This window comes from Orbicella faveolata, unplaced genomic scaffold (genome assembly GCF_042242905.1).
Source record: "Orbicella faveolata isolate gen_17 unplaced genomic scaffold, um_ofav_v1 contig_25, whole genome shotgun sequence".
Taxonomy (NCBI): domain Eukaryota; kingdom Metazoa; phylum Cnidaria; class Anthozoa; order Scleractinia; family Merulinidae; genus Orbicella; species Orbicella faveolata.
This window is the reverse complement of record NW_028301553.1, coordinates 2,248,339-2,270,462: the sequence shown is the minus strand read 5'-3', so window position 1 is coordinate 2,270,462 and position 22,124 is coordinate 2,248,339. Positions and strand designations below refer to the sequence as shown.

At 39.3% G+C, this 22,124-nt stretch overlaps 1 protein-coding gene across 2 annotated transcripts; it reads right to left on the bottom strand.

Annotated features, from left to right (window-relative positions):
- Positions 1-1,532: 1,532 nt before the first annotated feature.
- On the bottom strand, positions 1,533-19,802 carry LOC110040636 (uncharacterized). Of its 2 annotated transcripts, XM_089293763.1 has the most exons (9): positions 19,251-19,802; positions 18,132-18,530; positions 17,233-17,625; positions 15,633-16,034; positions 14,208-14,606; positions 12,512-12,750; positions 11,192-11,342; positions 9,660-9,692; positions 1,533-5,801 (listed from the first exon to the last, which is right to left on the bottom strand). In XM_089293763.1, the coding sequence occupies exons 1-9, from the start codon at positions 19,690-19,692 to the stop codon at positions 5,623-5,625; spliced, it is 2,637 nt and encodes an 878-aa protein (XP_089149889.1). In that variant the 5' UTR covers positions 19,693-19,802; the 3' UTR covers positions 1,533-5,622. The 2 variants fall into 2 exon arrangements, with proteins under 2 accessions (XP_089149889.1, XP_089149890.1); XM_089293764.1 differs by lacking the exon at positions 9,660-9,692.
- Between the last annotated feature and the right edge of the window lie 2,322 nt (positions 19,803-22,124).

Below are 22,124 nucleotides of genomic sequence, written 5' to 3'. Positions count from 1 at the left end.
GTCCCCGAATAAGTGATCGAGCTTACGTAATAACATGGGCTCGTGGCTCTATAGAGTTATGATGTTGTTTTCCCACATTGATAAGGCCGCTTGAACCACACTATATATATAGAATCATCTGCGCGGCACGTCACTGGAAGCGTTAGAGAGGCAACTTGCAGTTGCCACCATAGTATCGCCCCCCGTGTGGCTGATCTGGTGACTTCCGTAAGTCGCTTGGGAGTCTAGCTCACTCGCTTCAATCACGCGCCTCTCCCGCTGCCTTGCGCACGGTAGAGAGGTATTCAAACTTTCCTCGTGTGCACGGTATATATGTATCCTTCATTCTCACTCGCCTCCCCAGTGTTAGGATACTGAATCACTTAACAATCTGTCACACGCTTCCACAGGCACTGCAAGCTGCAGTATGCCATCGTTTTATAAGCCTTTTGTCTGATCCTCTTCTCCCCTTGTGAAACCATATGACGAGGCCATCAAGATCAAGAAGGACAAATACTGTGTGCTCGGCCACAACGTCGGAAGAAATTTGCTTCTCGCCAGACTAAGTAACCTCGTCAATTTTCATGAAGAGTTTTGTTGGTTAAAAGTTCTTTACACGAAAGCAAAGCGTCTCCCCGCCGAAGATGTCAATGAAGAGCAATTCGCACAAGACGTTTCGAGTCTAAACAAGTAACAGGGAAAACTGACAACTGAAGTCTGTTCATTTCCCAAGATCATACACCGTACATGCGTCAAAGCGAAAATATCCTTGCCTAGAATACGCAATCGTGACACCATAGAATCATTAGTATTGAAGATGTACACCATACGTAATGTACATCTGGAGTATTCAAAAGTTTTCATGCACGTAAAGGTGCAGTATTCAAGTCGAATGTGGCATTTGAATCCCAGAGTATTACACACAAGGCCTGACGCACACCTAAAGTATTCAAGATTATTAATAACTGGATCATTGGGTAATGCAATTCAAGAGTTCTCATTGCCTTATCCATCATGGTATATGAGCCATTATACCATGTTCCTACAAATTTGGCAAGCGTACAAGTAATTTTTTTTATGAGGGGGGGGGGGGGGGCATTTTTATTTTCCATATTTTGTGGGCGTTTGTGATGAAACAATTATTCGCTCGCGCTTGTTGAATATGACATGATTATAGCCCACTAGTCGCGTAGTATCTACCATCTCTTATGCAACGCGAGCTGGCGGAAAATTATGTATTCACGGATGTACAAGTGACATACTCAAATGGAATTCGGAAAAGACAGGCCGGATACTAAAACATCAAGTATTCCAGGTGTATTTTAGGACAGATGTCCTTGAATACCTCGGCTTCTTTCGGTATACGCGTCGTGCGCCGACCCGTGTTAGGGCAAATTCGGAACCGAATATCTGGCTTTTCGCGAAGTGATATCTCACTTGCCCTAAAAATAGCAGAGGTTGAGTTGGTGACGAGAAAAAGATTAAATTATTGGATGTTGTCTTGAGAAATCAACAAACATTAAAAGAAATGTGTAGCAATAAGGTAAAACAAATAGTTCGAAAGTGAATTTTTATTTGAAGGTGACTTAATGTTGACTGTAAACGATGTAATGAATGATGAAGTTCGGTTAAGACCGAGTACTGAAGTTCAGTCTTGTATAAAATGTTCACGATGTTCAATCTAGTATACAAAACAGTCACAGTCAAATTCAGTGGCTGACAGATCCTGTGGCAAGTCTATTACCACGCAACGTGCGACAATCAACCCATTCCTCATTCCCAGTACCCTTAAGCTCAATTCTAGTGTTCTTGCGCTTCTCTTGGTAAGTTCAACGATCTGTTACCATTTCAGTTAAAGACTTATGAAGGGCCACCAATCAATTAATTTCTCGACTGGCTAGCTGACCAATGTAGGCCTGTCACCAGTGACATCTACTATAATAGAAATGTTCCTTGTGTTCTTATCTACAAATGACGAATTTTTTCTTGAGGGGAAACAAAGACAAATGTCATAATTTCAACCACTTACAGTGTGACTTCTTCAGTCAAGTCTACCCAAGCAATTTTTTTCTAAACTAAACAAACCCACAGGGGAAGCGCAGGAAAGGCAGACCCCAGCACACCTGGAGGCGCACAAGAATGGCAGAGTTGGAGGAGAGACAGCTCACGTGGCAGGAAGTAAAGCGCACTGTTCAAAATAGGGTCAAGTGGCGAGTACTAGTGGACGAACTATGTTCCACCAGGAACGAAGGGGATTGAGTGAGTGAGTGAAACAATAGCTTTTCATTGTGGAAAGGAATAAGATTGCCAGAAATTTATGGCTTCAAGTAGTGAGTAGCCTTTGTGCGGGAGTCTAATGAAGGAAATAAGAAGCGTATGCATGTATCCAAACTAACAATGTGCATCTTATGAAGACCAATAACTGGTGAGAAATCTATTGTTAACATCCAAACTTTAACTTCATCAATTTGCACAGATCTTTGTTGGGTGGGCTTGGTTGGAGTAACCGCACTGTTGGGTTGCTAAGTTGAAAAAGAAGTTGGCTCCCGATTGGAGTCAATTCATGTATGAAATACGCAGGCAACCAGGCTATAACTTAATAATAATACAATATATTTAAGCGCAAATTCCATAAAGTAATTTCCAAATGCGCTTCACAATATAAAGTAAGTAAAAAGGGTAAAAATTACACTAATGAGGTAAATTCACACAGTAAAAATGGAAAACAGGAAACAATAAATGATTAAAATACTAGATCAAAATAGTGATGAAAAAGATCTACTGCACCAAAAATTATGATGAAAGTGCTGGATGAAAAAGGTGAGTTTTTAACTTAATTTTAAAAGTGTCTAACGACTTGGCATCTTTGACTTAAAATGGCAATGCATTCCAGAGTTTTGGAGCTGCACAAGTAAACGGACTGTCACCAAGTGTCAATTTGGATCTGAAGGTACGTTGCTTGAGCAAGAGAGTGTCACTAGAACATCTAAGATTGTAAGGTGATTGAGACCTCAAAGATATCAGTGATTCTAGGTAAGAGGGAGCTGTGCCATGCGGGATCTTGAAGGTTAACAGAAGAATCCTGAATACAATTCTAGACTGATGTAGCTTGATAAGTAGAGATAAATGGACGTTACGAAATAATTGATATATACACGTATCAGACCGACTGAGCTTAACAATAACTTGTTTTTAAGTTGTGTTTTTTTAGTTTAAATAGATATTTACTTGTGACTGTAGTGAGATAAGTGAAATATATTGACGTACAACCTGAGTTGTAAATGAAAAAACGCAACGACAACGACAGTGATTGTAGTGCTTGTTTTTTTGTTGTTGTTGTTTACGTTGAAATTCACGAATTTCACCGAAGGTTTGCTTGTGATACCCATGTTCTGCATACTGATAAGTCACCAGACAATGTCTGTCTCAAATTGGAATTCATAAGGATGAATCCAAAGAAAAGAATGCTGCTGCTTTTTAAGAAAGAGTTAATCTTTATAGTGATAACCCACATAGGCACTGGACTGGCCATAAACCACAACGTTTTAAAAAATAACACTAAATAATACCCTTAAGAATACACAATACTAAGTAAGTTGTACAACGTCGAGGGAGGGCTTTGGCTGATTCAATAAAAAACCTTCCCACGATCAGAAACCGTTATGATTTGGGACGTCACGCAACTTTTGAACACAGACCGTTGCAAAACAATATAAGTTACCTGGTTTCCAGCGTCTATGCAATTTCCCCTACCCCGTCCCACTCCTTCCCTCTCTTGCTCCAGGACGCGTAAATAAAAGATACCCTAGGAATGAGGTTCATTAAGAAGTTGTGATAACTTCCGGCATGCCACGTTTACTACATGTCAAAAATGTCACCTATAATATCATTACCTAGCCCCATTTGTAAAAGGGCTCCTAACCCTTGCAAAACAAAATCTAATGATGTGCTCCTACGAAAGCCTAATGCTTATCTTATTAAGTCAACGCTGATGAAGAGCTAAGTGCATGTTCTAATGGGTCGAACGTGCAAACTCCACCCCCACCTGACTCTGTTTGATAATTGCTGAGTATTGTTCTAATGGAATCAACTGATTTCAGTTTATGGCGTTAGTTGAGGCTTTCGTGTTCTGCAGAAAACAAAATGTAAATTAACGTAAAAATGTAAATTTTGTCGTCGCGTGCGCAGTTTAGAGAAAAACTCTCAGTCCCCGTGGGCAGTTGAGCCCGGGCCCTTCCGCACAACTGTCAGATGCTAATAATAATAATAATAATAATAATAATAATAATAATAATAATAATAATAATAATAATAATAGTAATAGTAAAAGTAATAGTAATAGTAATAGTAATAGTAATAGTAATAGTAATAGTAATAGTAATAGTAATAGTAATAGTAATAGTAATAGTAATAGTAATAGTAATAGTAATAGTAATAGTAACAGTAATAGTAACATTGATAATAATAATAACAATAATAATAATAAACTAATATTTTAAGAGGAGGCCTCCAATCACCTAGAGGTGGTTTTCAGGAGGGTCCTCTTAAAAATAAAAGTCTAAAATATACATTAAATGTGTAAAATACAGAAATAATGAAAACTAAAAACGTGATACTAAAACTAAGGTTAAAACTAGAACTAGGATTTATAATCTACTGCTAACTAAGGTTAAAAATGATAAGTAAAAACTGTTTCAGTTTGTATTTAAAAGTCCTTTTTAGTACAAGTTTCTTTAGCTCACTGGGCAGTGAGACACAATCGGTTATTACTAGTGTTAAGCTACTGTAGATTATTTACTAAGTTCATACGAAAATATATAAACCTGTTTTCGGTTTATTGGCTGAAAGGAATGTTCAATATTTATTAATGGTCAAGTAAATAAACCGTTTCAAGCTAGTTTGATGTCACTTGAAACAACTGATCAACCAAATCAACCGAAAACGGAGATTTCACAACAGCACACGAAAACCGCAACTAACCCAACCACATGGAATCGGTTGACCCAATAATGAATGAATGAATGAATACCTTTATTTTAGTGTCAAACTAAAATAGCAGTAAATAACCACTAAATGGGGACACTATAAATAAATTAATAATAACAACAAGATCTAAGTGTTTACTGTTGTGTTGCCGAATAAACCATTCTACGGTTGTCTTTTCAGTGACCTGGGGCCCGTTTCTCGAAGGTCCCGAAACATTTTCGCACCCGAAAAGCCGTAGCAAAATCTCAAACCTTATGATTACAGAGCTGTTCTTTTCACATATTCTTAGTATAAACAGAGGTTCCATTCCGTACAAGACGTTTCAGGCGTATACACCTCTCTGTCTTTAAATACCGATTAACTAAAAATGGCTTTTCGGGCCCGAAAACTTTCCGGAGCTTTCGAGAAACAGGCCCCTGGCCAGTGAATGGCAACGAGGCTGCAGGTGACCTTGTTCCGATTAAGTCCTCACTGCTTTTGTTGTGTAGATTAAGTTGTTCTTATGCTAACTAGCTGCCATTTAAATGAGAAAAGCAGAGAGGTCTGTATTGCATTCATAGGCTAGGTAACTATGCACACAACTGTGAAATGGCCTATTGGTGATGAAAAATACATTTAAACTGAGGGAAGATCTCGGCCTTTCAACCACACCTGGGTTCATGCATTCGACTCATGCTCCACATTTTCAAACCGCTGTGCAGCAAACTGCTTGGTGCCGCGGCGCCACTGGAAGTACATCACGGCTATCAACAAAACTGCGAATAACACACCAAGTAGAATGACAATACCAGCTATCAGTCCACCTTCGTTAGGGGCTATCTGGCGCTCGTTTACCACTGATATTAAAGCATTAAAAAATCACAGTTAATAACTCAAACAAGTCAGTAAAATTCATCAAGCAGGCTCTTGCAAAGTGGCGCAAATCTCCTTAATTCTTTTTTGTTTAATTTTGTTGCGAAGGAATAGAAAGAAGGGGAAACGGACTTGCAGTCGTTTAGTTCAGAAGCACACCTGTGGGAAAACCTATCTGCTTTGATACACAGTGGAACCCCCCATCACCTCGTTAATACAGTCACCTCGTGGTTACGGCCACTTTTCGCTGTTCTGGGGAAACGCCCATTTATTTTCTTATAAGAAAAACCCGTTAATACAGCCGACACGTTAATACAGCCAACGGCCGTATTCTGAAGTCTCAACTTGGATATTCCCTGTACATTCCTTTACAGTTTTACCCCGTTTGTACGGCTACTCAAACCAGTTATTTCATCTTTCCATTGTTAATATTGTATGTACTATCATTGAACTTTCAATTTTTGTAAACAATTATATGTACATTGTGGATGCTTATTAAAGAATAGTTGTTTAAGAGCCACTGCCCATAAATATGGACCAAACAACGGCACAAGTCGAAAAATCGATTTTGCTCATTTTTTGCTCATAGATTGGCCCTAGCTAGAAAACAAACGGACCATAGTTAGTTTCTGCTAATGCGGCATTTTTTGGAAGAAATTTGCGAAAAACGATTTCGTCCCGATTGAGCTCAAAATCTACTTCTGTTTATGCTGAATTTTCGGAAAATTTGATTGCTTTGCGCGTCGCACAACAGCTACTTGAGAATCTTTCAATGGTTTTTATATTCAGCCCAGATCTTCATGGTATGACTGAGCGAAAAATAAAATAAATCGAGGTTTCGTTTGAGCCCGAAATGAGATCGAACAGAAACGCAAAATATTACAATGTGTTTCAAACGAATTATAGCACTAAAATATCACCATATTTTTCTATGGGCTATAACTTTAAATGCCATAAAAACACTTTCTACGGGTTAACTATACACCCACCTGTTTGAAAATCAAAAAACATCTCTGGGCAAATGGTTTTAAGTCGCTCGCCTTGGCCTGTGTTTTTCATAAATTTTCCCCTGAACCGCCGTGGGAATGTAAACAATTGCGTGACGCGGGCGGTCACCTTGAATACAGTAATTCATTTCCAACAAACTGCAGATGGCTATCTTAGAACATTTGGGTGAAAAAAGAAAAACGTAATGGACCACTTTTAACTTTAATAATTTGAAAGGCATCGCTTTAGAAATTTCCTTAATTAAACACGCTAATTAATAGCAATTGAGTTCGGGTGTTACCGCTATGTCGTTTTAAGCATTCGTTCTTTCTTTGATCATTTTAATTACAAGAACGAGCTCTAGAAAGAAAATCGTTCTAAGTTCATTTGCTAAGCGTAATAACAAGCTGATATTGTTGGTTTGTAGCCTTACGTGATCTGAAGGAACGCTACAGTGATTAAATTTGTATTTGTTGATTTCGACGGATCGATTCCCGGTTTTATAAACGTTTTTATTTGTACCAGTCAGCCTGTCGACATTTGGTGCCTTTTCTCCTTCTAAAAAGTCGGAAAAAGTAAACTAAACAAATCCTAAAAGTTTAAATCATAAATAAGAGACATCAACAGTGCCAATGTCTCGGTGAGCTAGTAAAACTGTGCTCGACGGATTGCTTTCCAGGTTACGCATGTACTGTACATATAGCTAATGTGTGCGAATGTTTCTTTTCAAACAACTGAAATGCTCAATAATATTATCTTGACAGATATTTTTTTCTTCAGTCTTAAAACTAAGGGTTAGGGTTAGGCTAAACCCTAGACTGTTTTGGCGGTCAACCTATTTTAGGCCTTCGAGAAAACTAGGAACATGGAACATGGAACATGGAACATGGAACATGGAACATGGAACATGGAACATGGAACATTACGAAACATTCCGGAACATCGAATAATTATAATAATTATGAGGAAAATATGTAAAATTAAATTTTCAAAACTAAAATAAACAAAAATAAACTGGTATCAGCTCGAAATATGAAAAGATATTATTGGGGATAGGGGAGTCGGTAGGGGCGGGGTAGGGAGCGTTGGGTATTCATTTAACTGACTACAATGAGTGCAGGCTCCTGTTCTTTCCCGCCAATTGCGTCACGTCGCTTTACAGCACTTTGTTTTCAACACAAACATGGATGATTCGGACGATGAATGCCGGGTAACTCTGCGTCTCCTTTTGTGATCCCTGATTTCTTCAACATCTGAGGTGTTTGTCTGAGCATCATACAGTTGCTTGTTAAGTCAATAGCCATAGTCTTGTCACTGTTCCGTCCTCATGTTGCTATTTATCATCCCCAGTTTTCGCACCGTTCCACTAGGAACGCCTGACGCTATGACCCACCAAGCCTTCCAGGAAGCCCAAGTAACAAGCAAGTTATTATTCTAGAAGTAATCAAAGATTAGAGCAGCTCGTTCACGCTCGTACTTCGCATGTCTGGTCTACGTTGGTGGTGTACGAATGGCTCGATAGAAGTTTGATCGAATGTCAGATAACGATCTGCACGATCTGCACGTGAAGTTGAACTAGCGATGAATAGATTATAGCCTGCGTTAAAAGTGTTTTTAATTAATTAAGTATTAACTTGTATTGGACAAAACAATTTCCAGGAAATGCATTTGAACACTTGTAACGAATATTTCTTGAGACAATAAAGTTTTGACCAGCGTCCCTGCAAGACAGCGCGCGCGTCGCCAAATGTTTTTAGATTTTGTGTTTGTATTTGTTTACACTGTCATCAGTGCTCGAGATGTCCGAACTAGTTTAGACAAGAAACTCAATGCTGAAGAGTTCTATTTCTATCTCATGGAGAAACTATTTCTTCATGAGAAATCGTGTATACGCATTTCTTTGTATTGACGTAATGAATTGAATAAAGAAATCACACTTGTGTTTTCATATTTTTAAGTTTGATTAAGGAGTTCGAACGCTACCACCTTGGTTTTCTGTGAAGAAGGAAATCTGGGAATAAGACAGTCACGTGATTAAACTGACGACGAACGACTGGAAGGAATAGATTACTCTTCTTAGTTGCTAGCTTTCACTTTCATTTTAATTTTCTTTTTTTGTTATGTTTTTGATTTGTTTTTATTTTCCGAGCTGATATCAGTTTATTTTTGTTTGATTTAATCTTTAAAAATTTAATTTTACATATTTTTGGCATAATTGTTATAATTATTCGATGTTCCGGAATGTTCCGGGATGTTCCGGAATGTTTCATGTTCCTGGTTTCATCGACGCCCCCTATTTTGGCTAATTGCTTAATCAAATTATATATATTTCATTGAAATTCGCTCTTCCGTGACCGACTTCCGCGAACAAACCAAGATGGACGTTTGCTGTCCATAGATCGACCACTGTAATGTTTATTTGTCTACCAGTGTTATGATCTGCAAATTTCAGACAGGTAGCGAACAGCGTTAAAAGTGTCACTTAATTGATCAAACAACCAAAGTAGAAAAGATGGATTTTTTTTTCCAAGTATGATTCAAACGCAAACGCAATTTCTTCCTCGGCTAATCCAATTCAAGAAATTTGGGGTTTTCTAGCTGAGTTTGAGCATATTGTCTTAAAAGTACAAATTTTGTACACAGCTAGAAGAGCTGAGATGCCGTCACGAAGTTAGTAATTTATAGAATTTATGGTATTTCCACTTGACTTTATTTGTCAGTCAATGATTCAATTGCCATAAACCATAGAGGATTGTTTAAGAGTATCTCTAAAACTGCTACTGCATTGTAACTTATCAGTGAAATTAATAACTGAGCCATCTTGTGGAAATAAACAAGTATTAAAAATCGTTTACCTGAATCATTTCCCGCAGCACCGTAGTCACGTTCTTTATCAGGGATGTCGTGGGTGTTGCAATGCAAATGAAAAAAGAAAAAATATTTTTACTAACTTAAACAAAAAGAAAGGCATTTTCCTTTATTTTATCCACACAACGTTTCAAAAATTGCTTTCATCGGATTGTTGGAAACGAATATTTACTTGAGAGCGACTATCCGCGTCACGCAATTGTTTACATTCCAACGGCGGATTTTGGGGAAAATCTATGAGAAACACAGGTCAAGGCGGGCGACTTAAAACCATTTGCCCAGAGATATTTTTTGATATCCTAACAGGTGGGTGTATATTTAATCCGTAGAAAGTGTTTTAATGGTATTTTAAGCTATAGCCCATAGAAAATATGGCGATGTTTTAATGCAATAATTCGCTTGCAACACATTGTAAAATTTCACGTGTCTGTTTGATCTCGTGTTCGGGTTCAAAACTAGCTTTCATTTATTTTATTTTTCGCCCAGTCATACCACGAAGACCTGAACTAATTATAGAATCCATTGAAAGATTCTCAAGTAGCTGTTCTGAGGAGCGCGAAGCAATCGAATATTCAGAAAATTCAGCAAAACCGGAAGTAGATTTTGAGCCCAATAGGGACGAAATCGTTTTTAGCATATTTCTACCAATGAAAGTTGTATTAGCAGAAACTAACTATGGTCCGTTTCTTTTCTTGCTAGGACCTATCTATGGGCAAAATACAAGCGAAATCAATTATTCGACTTGTGCCATTGATAGGCGATTTAAGTCGATTTTTATAGGCATTTACTCTTAAAAGTGTAATTAACGGCCACCACTGTATGAGGTCATTCCATCCGCAAAACTGTTTAAAGAATATGCTATAAACATCCTCTCTATGGTTTTAGAATTGAGAAGCAAGAAGTGTTGGTAACAGAACATGATTTCTAATGAAGATCGAATCTTATTTTTCTCTTACAAAATCTATTCTTGGAGATATAGTATTCATGAATTGAGGAAGCTGGTTACGCAGTAAGGAGAATCTGGGCTTCGAGCTTGGTGGAAAATGTGCCAATCCAGCAAATCAACCACACGCGTCACCAAAGTCATTTGCAACAATTGATCGTAACAACAAATAATGCTTGTTAGAGCGGTTTTCAATTGAGTGTCGTAAGACCAAATACCAGTTAGACTACTCAGCCAGTCTCAAACCGTAATAAAACCAAAACCAAAACCAAACCAATTACTTACCAATTTGACCACTCAGCCAATCTCAAACTGTAAAACCAATTGAAAGTAATTGCCTGATAACTTTGAACACTCAATTGCAAACCGCTGTAAGACCCCCTTCCCATTGTGACTTTGGTCCTGCAAAGCGTATTCACGTCAATGTACATATATAGATGTACCATTTCTGAAGGGCATTGGCAACAATACACCTAGTAAGGGGTGGTGAGGGCGGAACTTGTGATCGGTATCGTATTCCACCAATCTATAATGCATCCCAACCCCACCCCTGTCGAACTCATGATACATGCATACCTTCCACTCTCTTGACGGGCCACGCAACCGGGAAGACAGTCAGATGACACAACCCTTTGTTTTTGGGGTCATCGCCCTCCGGGTATATCATAGAGCACTCTGGCATAGGTATTTTATTTTTCTCGAATTCTCCTCCACAATCTCTTCTTACCTAAAGAAATGACAATAAACATCGATGGCCGTTGTAATACATCAAACACAAGCAGCATTTCATTAAATTTACAGACAATGAAAATAAAGTTGAAACACGATGCACACTGAGTGGCGCCGTATTTTTGACGAAATTCGAGGTGTTTGGAATAGACTGCGGTGAGCAGTCTCTCTTTTCCTCGAAAATCCGTGGGAAGGAATTTCCTCGAAAATCCGTGGGGAAGAACGCAAAACAGGTAAGCGTGCGAGCGTGACTGTGAGCGTGACGTGCGAGCGGTGATGTCGCCAGCCGCTAGAAGCGCGGGCGTCGGAAGCGCTATTAGCGGCTCGAGGCATCGCCGCTCCCCCATCACGCTCATAGTTACGCTCGGACGCTTACTTGTTTTGTGTTCTTTCCCACGGATTTTCGAGGAAAAAAGAGACTGCTCGCAGTCCGTGTCTCAGATGTTTGATATACATGCATCTTCTCAATCGAAAAGCACACAAAGTGGCAAACGGATAAATTCTATCCTACAGCTAGTTCAGATTGAATCTCCAAACGAACGCCACAGTTACGCTATGATTTCTTTCGTTAAAATGTGCCAACGTGCTCGAGAACTTTTCATATCACATTACTTTGACTCGAAAAGTTGCGCACTTTCGATAATAATAATAATAATAACAATAACAATGACAATAACAATAGTAACAATAACAATAATAATAATAATAATAATAATAATAATAATAAATAATAATCTTCAATTAGGAGGCCTACGTCACAAAGTGGTTGACAGAAGGGTCCTCTATTAAGATTAAACAAAAGTAAAACTAGGAAAAATGATTTTAAAAACTAATATTATATATAACTATACAGAACTAAAAATATAAACGTTTTAATAGATAAGAACAAAAGGAGACAGTGTTAAAAACTATGCATTATGCTTATTACATTAAACTACAAATTAAAGTTCGGCTTCGGAAAGGCGACTCTTAAATGCCGCTATGGTTGGCGATTCTCTAAGTGTTACATGCATGTCTAAGGAGTTACATACATCCGCAGCAAAATTTCGAGTGGTCCAATGTCCCAATCGAGTAATGGCAATCATCGAGTAAATCAGTCATGGAATGGAAATCATGGAGTAGTCTGTATTAAAAGCTGTGTTTAAAAGAAACGAAATGCAAACCTACTTGCTCACAGATAGATCTGCAAGGCACAAACACGGACAGATCGTTGGGCTTACATGGAGGGACAGTGGTGTAACACAAGTGCTTTTCTAACTCTGGTGAACATTTGGAGTCCAAGATGCTTTGTAGAACAGTTTCGCTGGACTGATCTTTCTCCGGGACAAACGTCTGGTTGTAATGCAGATCTGTGGAGCAGTATTTTGGTTCCACAACTTTGCTGCATTCGCCACCACGTCTGGGAGCTAGAGAAAGAAAGCGGAATGTACAACTACAAAGTACTATATTCAAATACTCCCATCAGGGCATGTATCAAATTACAAAACTATAACCTTAACTGTTGAACATTCTAATCATTATTGTTACAAATACTAACAGGACTTTAATTTAGATATATACATGTATGTTCATGTAGTTAAAAACACGTTGAAGAGTAGGGCCTGGAGTTCCATCTTAACATTTTCTACGCTTTAGCAGTTCCTCGACTCCTCAGGTATAGAGCTCCATGCAGTTACTGCTCTACAGTGAAAGGTCCGCTGTCCAGAGGATCAGGACTTGCATAGATGGATCTCAATTTTGTCTTTGTTTCTTGTTCTATCGGAGTGTACGTCGGATCTTTTCACAAACGTTTCACTTTGGGATAAAAGGACAAGGCCTTTCGCACACCTGAAAGCCATGACGCTCTCACCAAGCTTAACACTGTAACGGCAATGGTAGCAACGAGAGCAGAATGGGCAAGGATAGTGGAGTGTAATTAGCTTAGAATTGGGATGAGGAGGACGTGCTCATATCCATGATCACTGCTGTAAATTCTAACCTAAAAGGCCAGCTGGTCAACCTCTCACCGGACCAGCCATACCGAAAACGTATGATCCGCACCGCTAGAAGATTTTGAAGTGGCCTGGTGAAAGAAAGTACAAAGCCTGCAGAAGAAAAATATGATCTAGCTGTACTCGTTACATGAGTCATATCGGTAACAATCTTTAAGATTGTTTAAACACCTCCTGCACCTTATTTGCTGGTCGTATCTTCAAGGAAGTCTTATATCTCGTGTTATTTAAAACTGGATCATTAGATAATACAATCCGAGAGTTTTCATTGGCTTAGCTACATGGGTTATGAGCCATTATACCATGCTCTGCAAATATGGTAAGCGTACACGTGAATTTTGGGGCGTTTTTATTTTAGTTTAGTTTTTTTTATATTTTGGGGGCGTTTTTTAATATAGGAATTATTTCCCTTGCGCTTGTTGGATATGAGATGATTATAGTCATCTCATATCCAACGCACGCTGGTGGAATAATTGTTTTAAAATTACTTGCCGTTAATTTATCTGGACCCACAACCTCGTTTTAGGCCATTATTAGCCCGGGAGGCGGGGGGGGGGGGGGGGAACTTCCATATAAAAAGGAGGGCGGTGCTCGTCGTACGTACCTTTTAGAGGTTAAAAAAGAAGGTTTGGCTGTTCAGTCTCAAAAGGTTCCGCAGCCACGAGCTTTCACTGTACCTGTTAGGGTATTGAGCCTCAAAAAGTCAGTGTCAGTTAATGTGTCGTTTAAGAGCTAGTACCCCTTGGGGTGAAAAAATTCAAGCCACGCCCACAAAAAAGGATGTTGGTACCTCTAAAGGGTTCTTTTCAAAATTTCCGATGAACACCCCTGTCGTTTTTATACGGGAGTCCCCCCGGGTTATTAGTACTTACCAAGAGCGTCAGTAGTGCTTGGCGTAAACCCCTCGGGTATGAAACAAGTGGTAGGGGAAAAATCCTGCTGCGGTAACAAATCACAGAGTGCTCTGAACATGCCCGCGTGTGAGGCCAGCGCAAGAAGTCCCTGACACTTGCTAACAAACTCCAAACAAACGCTGCGGCAGGGAAGGACTGGGTTTGGCGATCCCGTCATGCACTTCGGCATGTAAAACGAACACATTATTGTCTTGCCATATGGTGAACAAGTGTTCAGAAAATCCAGGAAAAACTCCAGATTTTTTCCTTTGACTTCTTGATATGGCTGACCGTCAATCGCTGGGAAGTCCGCAGTGAGATCATAACCTGCCCCTTGACAAGCCTTGGCTGTGAGAGGAACACACTCTGTAAGCCCATCTGTGAATGTAAAAAAAAACCTATTAGCTGAAGATTAACTTCATCCATATTTTATGCTTTGCATTTTGCAGCATTTTGTGACTAGCAAGGATTTGAACGTCAACAGAAGTTATTTCCTCCTTGACAATTTAATAAAACTAAACTAGAAAAGATATGATGGAATAATTGTTAACCTTGGTAGAAATTTAAGGACTATTATCCGTCTGTGATGCATTCAACTTAGCCGAAGTTTCCGTAAGTATCTCGAACAAAGTGCAAATTTGTCTTGATGGCAAAACCTCTAGCAAGAGTGGTGAAGCTACTCAAAAAAGAAGTAGTAATCCTGAGCTCTCAGAACACTCGTGAGCCCAAACTATGACCTTCTGCACACTGCTGTATGACTTTAGCAGCCTAACAGACTGACTGATTGACCAACAGACTAACTGACTCAATAAATGAACGACTGACTGACTGAACGACTAACTGTCTGACTGACTGACTGCTGACTGACTGACTGGCTGTACGGACTGACTGACTGGCTGACCGACAGACTGACTGACCGATTAACTGACTGATTGACTGCTAACTGAGTGACTGGCTGACTGACTGAGTGACTGACTGACTACTTACTGACTGACCAACCAAGTTGCTGTCAGATTGACTGACTGACTGACTGACTGACTGACTGGCTGACTGACTGACCAACCGACCGACACCCAACTGATCAGCCAACCAATGGCCAACTGAACAATCGGCTTACTGACTGACTGACTGACCAACCAACTGACTTACAGGCCGACTGTCCAACTGAAAGACTGACCGAGGACTGACTGACTGACGGACAAATGGACGGATGGATGAATGGACAGACAGATGGACTGACTGACTGACTGACTGACTGGCTGGCTGGCTGACTGACTGACTGACTGACTGGCTGGCTGGCTGGCTGACTGACTGACTGACTGACTGACTGACTGACTGACTGACTAATCAACTGACCAAGAGGCTGGCTGGTTGATGCATTTTTTTCAACTGATCAGGCCTTACCTGACACAGGGGGAGATGGATCCGGAATTTTCCATGGCCATGGAGCAGGCCACTGCTTCAAGTCACACAGTCCATTAGAACTGTCTCCTTCTGGAAATAAGTAGTCACAGTGAAGAGCAGGTATACTGTTAGCTTTCAAAACAGCACCGCAGTCACGAGTGATTCTCTTACAGAACTCCCTGCAAGGCAGATGAACTACAGATATATCAGCTGTGCAGGGAGGCATGCGGGTTTGGCACAAGTATTTCTCAATATCAGGTGAGCAACCTGAGTCTATGATTGGCTGCAAGATGGTAAACTCAGAAGCTTTTTGATCCTCTGTTGGCAAAAACGTTTTTTCATAGTGGAGGTCTGAGGAGCACTTGGTAGACGTGACTTTGTAACAGACATCCCTGACAGAGACTACAAATTAATGTAACACACAATATTTCAGCAATCGACACAATTTTTCTACAAGGAAATAACACAGTGATGATATTTTTGTAATACATGAAGTAGCTTAGCAGCCCATATAATTTATGTGAATTACGAAAATTAAAAAATAATTAAGATAATTTGAGTGTCTTCAAAACAACAACAAATAAACAAACAAAAAAATAAACACAAAGTGATCACAAAGTTAATTTAACTTGGTTGTCATGCTCATATGATTAATTACCTAATTTTGGAAATTCAAGCAAAAACATGTAACAATATTTCGTACTAATTGACCAATGCATACATAAATGCATATGTAGATCTGTAAATAAAACACCAGAGGTGCAAACAAGGTTAAGCGTTTTAAATAAACAAATTAAATGTATTTTTTTTTTCGTGGACTACTGTGTAACATATTGTGATTTGAAAGAGTTTTATATGTTGTTGGTATGTCGGGGCTAGTGGATATAATTCTTTGTTAAAACCAAATAAGAACAGACTATCGGAAGTCCATCTTTTGCTTACTCCATCCTGTGTGACATGAAAGAAAACCAAGTAAAAAATGGCTGCGTGACTTCCTGGGGGCACAAAATGCCTTTGCACAGCCATTTTTCACTCACAGTTTTTTTACAGTCATGCTCGATTCACTAAGCAAAAGAGGTCTAAATAAGATTTAGCCATTACCTACAGGGTTGGACACTTAATTTTGACAGCACTCACCATTCGAACGAGTGACCCTCAAAATGCACTTGCCCGAACCAGTTTTCACTCACCCAAAAGTTTATCCCCCCACCCCCCTCGTATTCCCTCATATCATGGGCAGGTTTCGGGGCTTTTTCGTTCTTTTCGTTGTGAACAACTTAAGAAACTCCGGAAATACATTTCCACATTTTGGCCTTGATCAGTTTACTCCATTTTTAAACTTACCGGGAGAACATACATTGATCAGAGTGCTGGGAAAGTATGGGAAAAAAATTGATGATTTGCGCTCAACCGACACTTTAGACAATTGCCTGGGTGAGCGGGCGAGTGCTAATGTCTATCCCTGTACCCATAGATATTTTGTTAATCAAAATATATGACTAGTAAAAAAGAAAAAGATTTGGGCTTAAGATTATCTCAGTTACTGCCTAAAACTCAAGAAATCAGTGTAATAAAACAAGTAAATGCTTGGCATACATACACAGCTGTGTACTGGAACTACTCAGAAATTTCTCCGGCATGATGCACTTGATGGGTGTCCCATCATACACTGGAAGGAGGTCGCAAAGTGCAATCATCATTCCCACAGTTGACACTAATCGCAGTTCAGCCTTGCACTTGTCAGTAAAATCCAAACAAACTTGACGGCATGGTAGCATGGGTCTACTGCTTCCAGAAACACATTTTGGAAGAAACAGGGAACAGAGAATTAAGCTACTGTAGGGAGAGCATGTCAACAGCGGGATAAGCTGATCCAGTAGATCTCCTTTAATATCTTGGAAGGACTTGCCTCCCAGTTTAGGATATTGTGCTATGTATTTGTATCCAGCATTGGCGCATGACTTCACTGTGAGTTTTTCACATGTACCAAGGGCTGTTAACAAAAATTGTTATCAAATGAATACTCATTAATCAGTCAGGACTGGAGCTATGGTATGAACCTGTTCGGTTAATATACAAGTACTGTATAAAGTGAAGACAAGTCCAAAGAGAGGCATCATAAATCTAACACTTAGATCAAAGTGATGCACAGATAAAAGTGATATGAGTATTCGCATTTGCAGCTATGATCACCTTTTAAACACTGATCAAACTCTGCAGGGCTGTCAGTAGGTTTTGAGTCCTGTGTTTCCTTAATCTTCACAACTTAATAACAAATGTGTTACATTGTGAATGATATCCACAACAGGCAAGTTCACCACTTAATGTCAAGGGCCAGCATCATCCATATTTAGCTGTAACAGGTGTTACAGGTTACAGCCCTATATGTCAGCCATGAATCTATGAGTGCCTAGCCACACAGACAAACATACATTGCATGGTACCATTAAAAGTGTCTGTCTGAAAACTATCCAGCTACAGGTAAACTGCCATACTTACGGGGTGGTGGTGGTCTGAATTCCTCAGGCCAAGAAGCCGGCCACTTTTCAACTTTACAAAGGCCTGTTGAATTATTTTTGTCGGTTCTGGGATAAATATAGTCACAGTGCGGCAAGGGTAGACCAGAATCGATGAACTGCTTCCAGCATTGCTTGTTGATTGTATCGCAAAGTGATTTGCAGGGCATGGTTGTCTCACGTGTGCGGTTAGGATCACATGGTGGAAACTGCGTGTAGCAAATAAACTTTTCCAGCTCAGCTGAACAGTTGCTGTCAATAATCACTTGAAATAATGTATCTTCTGCAGTTTGTAAACTGACAGGAACTAAAGTTTTGCTGTAGTGAAGATCATTCTTGCATCTCTGGTCTACAACATCATGACAAACATTTGTTGCTGGCCCTGCAAAAATGAAATAACAGAAGTTTTTATCTTTATCATCTTACTTAGGGAATATAAATTACTTTATTGTGATTCACAGGCTGAGAGTGGGAAAAATTATTGTAATTTTAAATTTTCAGAGCAGTGCAAATTAACCTGGAGCATTCACAATTTTCTCAGTCTTTTAAAAAATATTATTATTTATAAAAATATTATTGTATGACTGAAATAAATATAATTAAAAATGGGTTTAATTCCTGGGTTCTTGATAACATCAATTTAGGAAAACTTTTAATTTCCTCATCTACAAAAGTGTTTTCTGCTGACCTGTAGACTTAAGGCTTTTACTTAAATTGTCTGAGGCATACATTGTTGCTCTCCTGATTTGATCCCGGAGGCTCAAATGACACTGTAAGTAACAAAGTTTTCCCGTTTCATGATATGCATAATTTATTGATTTTAATTAGTAGCAGCATGTAACAAGTTGAAAAATCTACCAAACAATAAGATAACTTGAAATCCTTTCTTTTGTTTTATGAAGAAAATAAAAAATATTTCTGATATCACATGACTTTACATGTCACCTTTTCTTTAAAGTTCATCTGTGTCGCTAACTAGAGCTTGGACTATGGAATTAATTTGACAACTTAGTACATGTACTTGTCCACTGAAATTGTGCATAATGTTTTAAAATAGTTACATAATTTATTTGCTGTGGAAGGTAAACAAATCGTCCCTTACCTCCAGGAGAAGTATCCTTAAAGTTGGAGGGATAAAAACATTCTTTTGACTGTCCACCTCCGTCCGGTAGCAAATCACACAGTACTGTAAACATACCAGCTAGCCCCGCTTTGCGAAGACTATCTTGACATTCCGAGACAAACTGTGTGCAAACTTTGCGACACGGCGGCAACGGAGTGTCGCGGCCTTCCTCGCATTTCGGCAGATACAGCGAGCACAATATCGTACTGGCAAAATCTGAACACAATGTCAACAATGGAACGTACAGATTAAGAAGGGGAGCTTGAAAGTCTTGATAAGGTGTGCCATCGACATCCGGAAATCTTGCTGTTAACCTGTAGCCTGCACTGGAGCAAGACTTTACAGTGACAGGTTCGCAATTTTCGCCCGATACTAGGGGGATCGAAGCAGCTACCAGCAACAATGTGTAAACCAGATCCATAGTTTTTCCATTTACATGAAATCGTGTTTGAAAGTTGCACACAACAATCTTTCAAACTCCAAATTTATGCGTTATTGATAATCAACGTTGTTTGCTTCGCTGATCTCTTCGCCCGCAATGTAATGTCAGCGGTTGAATAGAAGTTAACAAAATTGACGTCAGTTTTTTATGCGTCTGTCCTCTTATTGATGATAATTTGGGTCATAACATTGTCAAAGTGAAAGTGAAGGATGATCATCGCAGTGAATTTTCCAATTTAAGCAATTGGAAAGAAGAAGCCTGAAAAAATCAGGGCTTCAACGGGACTCGAACCTGTGACCTCCGCGATACCGGTGCGATGTTCTACCAATTGAGCTATGAAGCCACACATTGGGAGCGAGGTCAATTTATTGAGTTCATATCTTCCCTTGAGGAGTGAAATGATGTGAAGTTTAAATGAAATAATTCATATATGAACTGCGGTTGTAGATGAAAGTGAAGCCGTTGAAGCCCTGATTTTTTCAGACTTCTTCTTTCCAATTGCTTAAATTGGAAAATTTATTGCGATGATCATCCTTCACTTTCATCTACAACCGCAGTTCATATATGAATTATTTCATGTAAACTTCACATCATTTCACTCCTCACGGGAAGATATGAACTCAATAAATTGACCTCGCTCCCAATGTGTGGCTTCATAGCTCAGTTGGTAGAGCATCGCACCGGTATCGCGGAGGTCACGGGTTCGAGTCCCGTTGAAGCCCTGATTTTTTCAGGCTTCTTCTTTCCAGTTGCTTAAATTGGAAAATTTACTGCGATGATCATCCTTCACTTTCATCTACAACCGCAGTTCATATATGAATTATTTCATATAAACTTCACATCATTGTCAAAGTGGCTGTGAAACCACGGGCCGCAGGCGCGTAGTTCCGCGGTAAACTTTGACAATGTTATGTCCCAATTTATCATCAATAAGAGGACGCATAAAAAACTGACGTCAATTTGTTTTTAACAATAACAAGACCCCAAAATGGTCAAATGCCGGGAATAAATGAGGGAAAAGACGCCGTAAACTTGTCGTAAACAAAGATAAGTGAATTTTATTCAAAATAACGCGAACATTGACAATAGCTTTTCTAGCTTTTTGATTGGCTACTTAAAAAAGTCAATAAAATCTCATTGGCTAAAAAGTTGACAGTTTGACAGCTGAATGTTGAACTTGAAAGCCTCTATAAATTAAGATTTATCCGTCTGTACACGTATTGATGATAAAAATGAGCCGATCAGCGCGCGAGAAATTAGACGGTTATTGTAACTTAATAGAAACACAGAACTAGTGACGAGCTGTTGATGTAATGATGGCGCGAGCAAAGAGAATTAACAGTGTCAAAGTAAACAAGTTGTTTCCCTTTTTGCCGCCGCGATGCTTTCTAAAGGGAACAGAAAACATGTTTGTTTGAGGGAACTCGAAAAAGCTGTGGAAACACTAGCCTGTCGGCTCGTGTTCCCACAGCAGTTATCGTTCTCCTAAACTTCCACTCGTGTTTCTATTAAACAATTAGATTATGAGTTCGAGATTTCTATCGCGTGATAGTTGACGAGGGCGCAGGGCCCGAGTCAACTATCACACGATAGAAATCGAGAGCAAATAATCTAATAGTTTTAGTATAAACCTACAAGTCGTTCAAAACTCATCAAAACCCTTTTCTCAGACACTTCGAAAACGCTAAGAAGCGGCCGTTATTTTGTTAGCAAGGGCACACTGCTACGCTACTCACTATCTATCACAGAATAGATAGTGGGAAGTGTAGCCAATCAGAGAACGACATTCGTAATAGAACGCTAGCTGATTTATACTAAAACGCGATAGAAACACGGAACATGTTTTCTATTTCTTAAATAAAGAATGGCCCAAAGGGGAAGGACACGTTATATTACTCGGGGGGTTAAATTATCTTTTTATTGTCTTTGGCCCTCTCTACCGCATACGAATTATTTGCCAGTGACAAAATCAAAGTCGTCAGCATTGAATTACTGATGTACACAGGGTTCATTGTGGGTGACTTTTACCATGTTGAAAGGAAGCGGCTGCATTTTTTGTTTAGTCATTGAAATCGCCTCCCATAAAATACATGTATGACTTTTCTGCCTTTTGAAAATGTTTCTTGTACATGAACTTTGATCAGCAACGAGTGTCAGTAATCCGAGATCAAGCGACCACCCACATTGCTACGCATGAGTTTCAGTCCCAATTTTCAGTATTGTTTTACGTGGATCGGCAGTGAAGAAAAAGTACAATATTGCCCTGTTTTGTTCCTCTGGTAGATCATTTTGACACACAGAATTAAAACCAAGAGACCAAACAAAAACAAGAAGAAAAAGAAAAATCTAACTTGACTCGAACTTGACTCGGGCTTGAACTTAACTCCTTTTACACTCGTACAGCCTGAAAA

What these genes read in the sequence shown, in the direction of transcription:
- LOC110040636 (XM_089293763.1), bottom strand. Translation starts at nt 19,692, where the DNA reads ATGGATCTGGTTTACACATTGTTGCTGGTAGCTGCTTCGATCCCCCTA. An exon ending in TAAGGATACTTCTCCTGGAG is followed by an intron (nt 18,531 to 19,250) that starts GTAAGGGACGAT and finishes TCATTTTTGCAG; the next exon opens with GGCCAGCAACAAATGTTTGT. An exon ending in TGCTGCGGGAAATGATTCAG is followed by an intron (nt 5,802 to 9,659) that starts GTAAACGATTTT and finishes CTTTAATATCAG; the next exon opens with TGGTAAACGAGCGCCAGATA.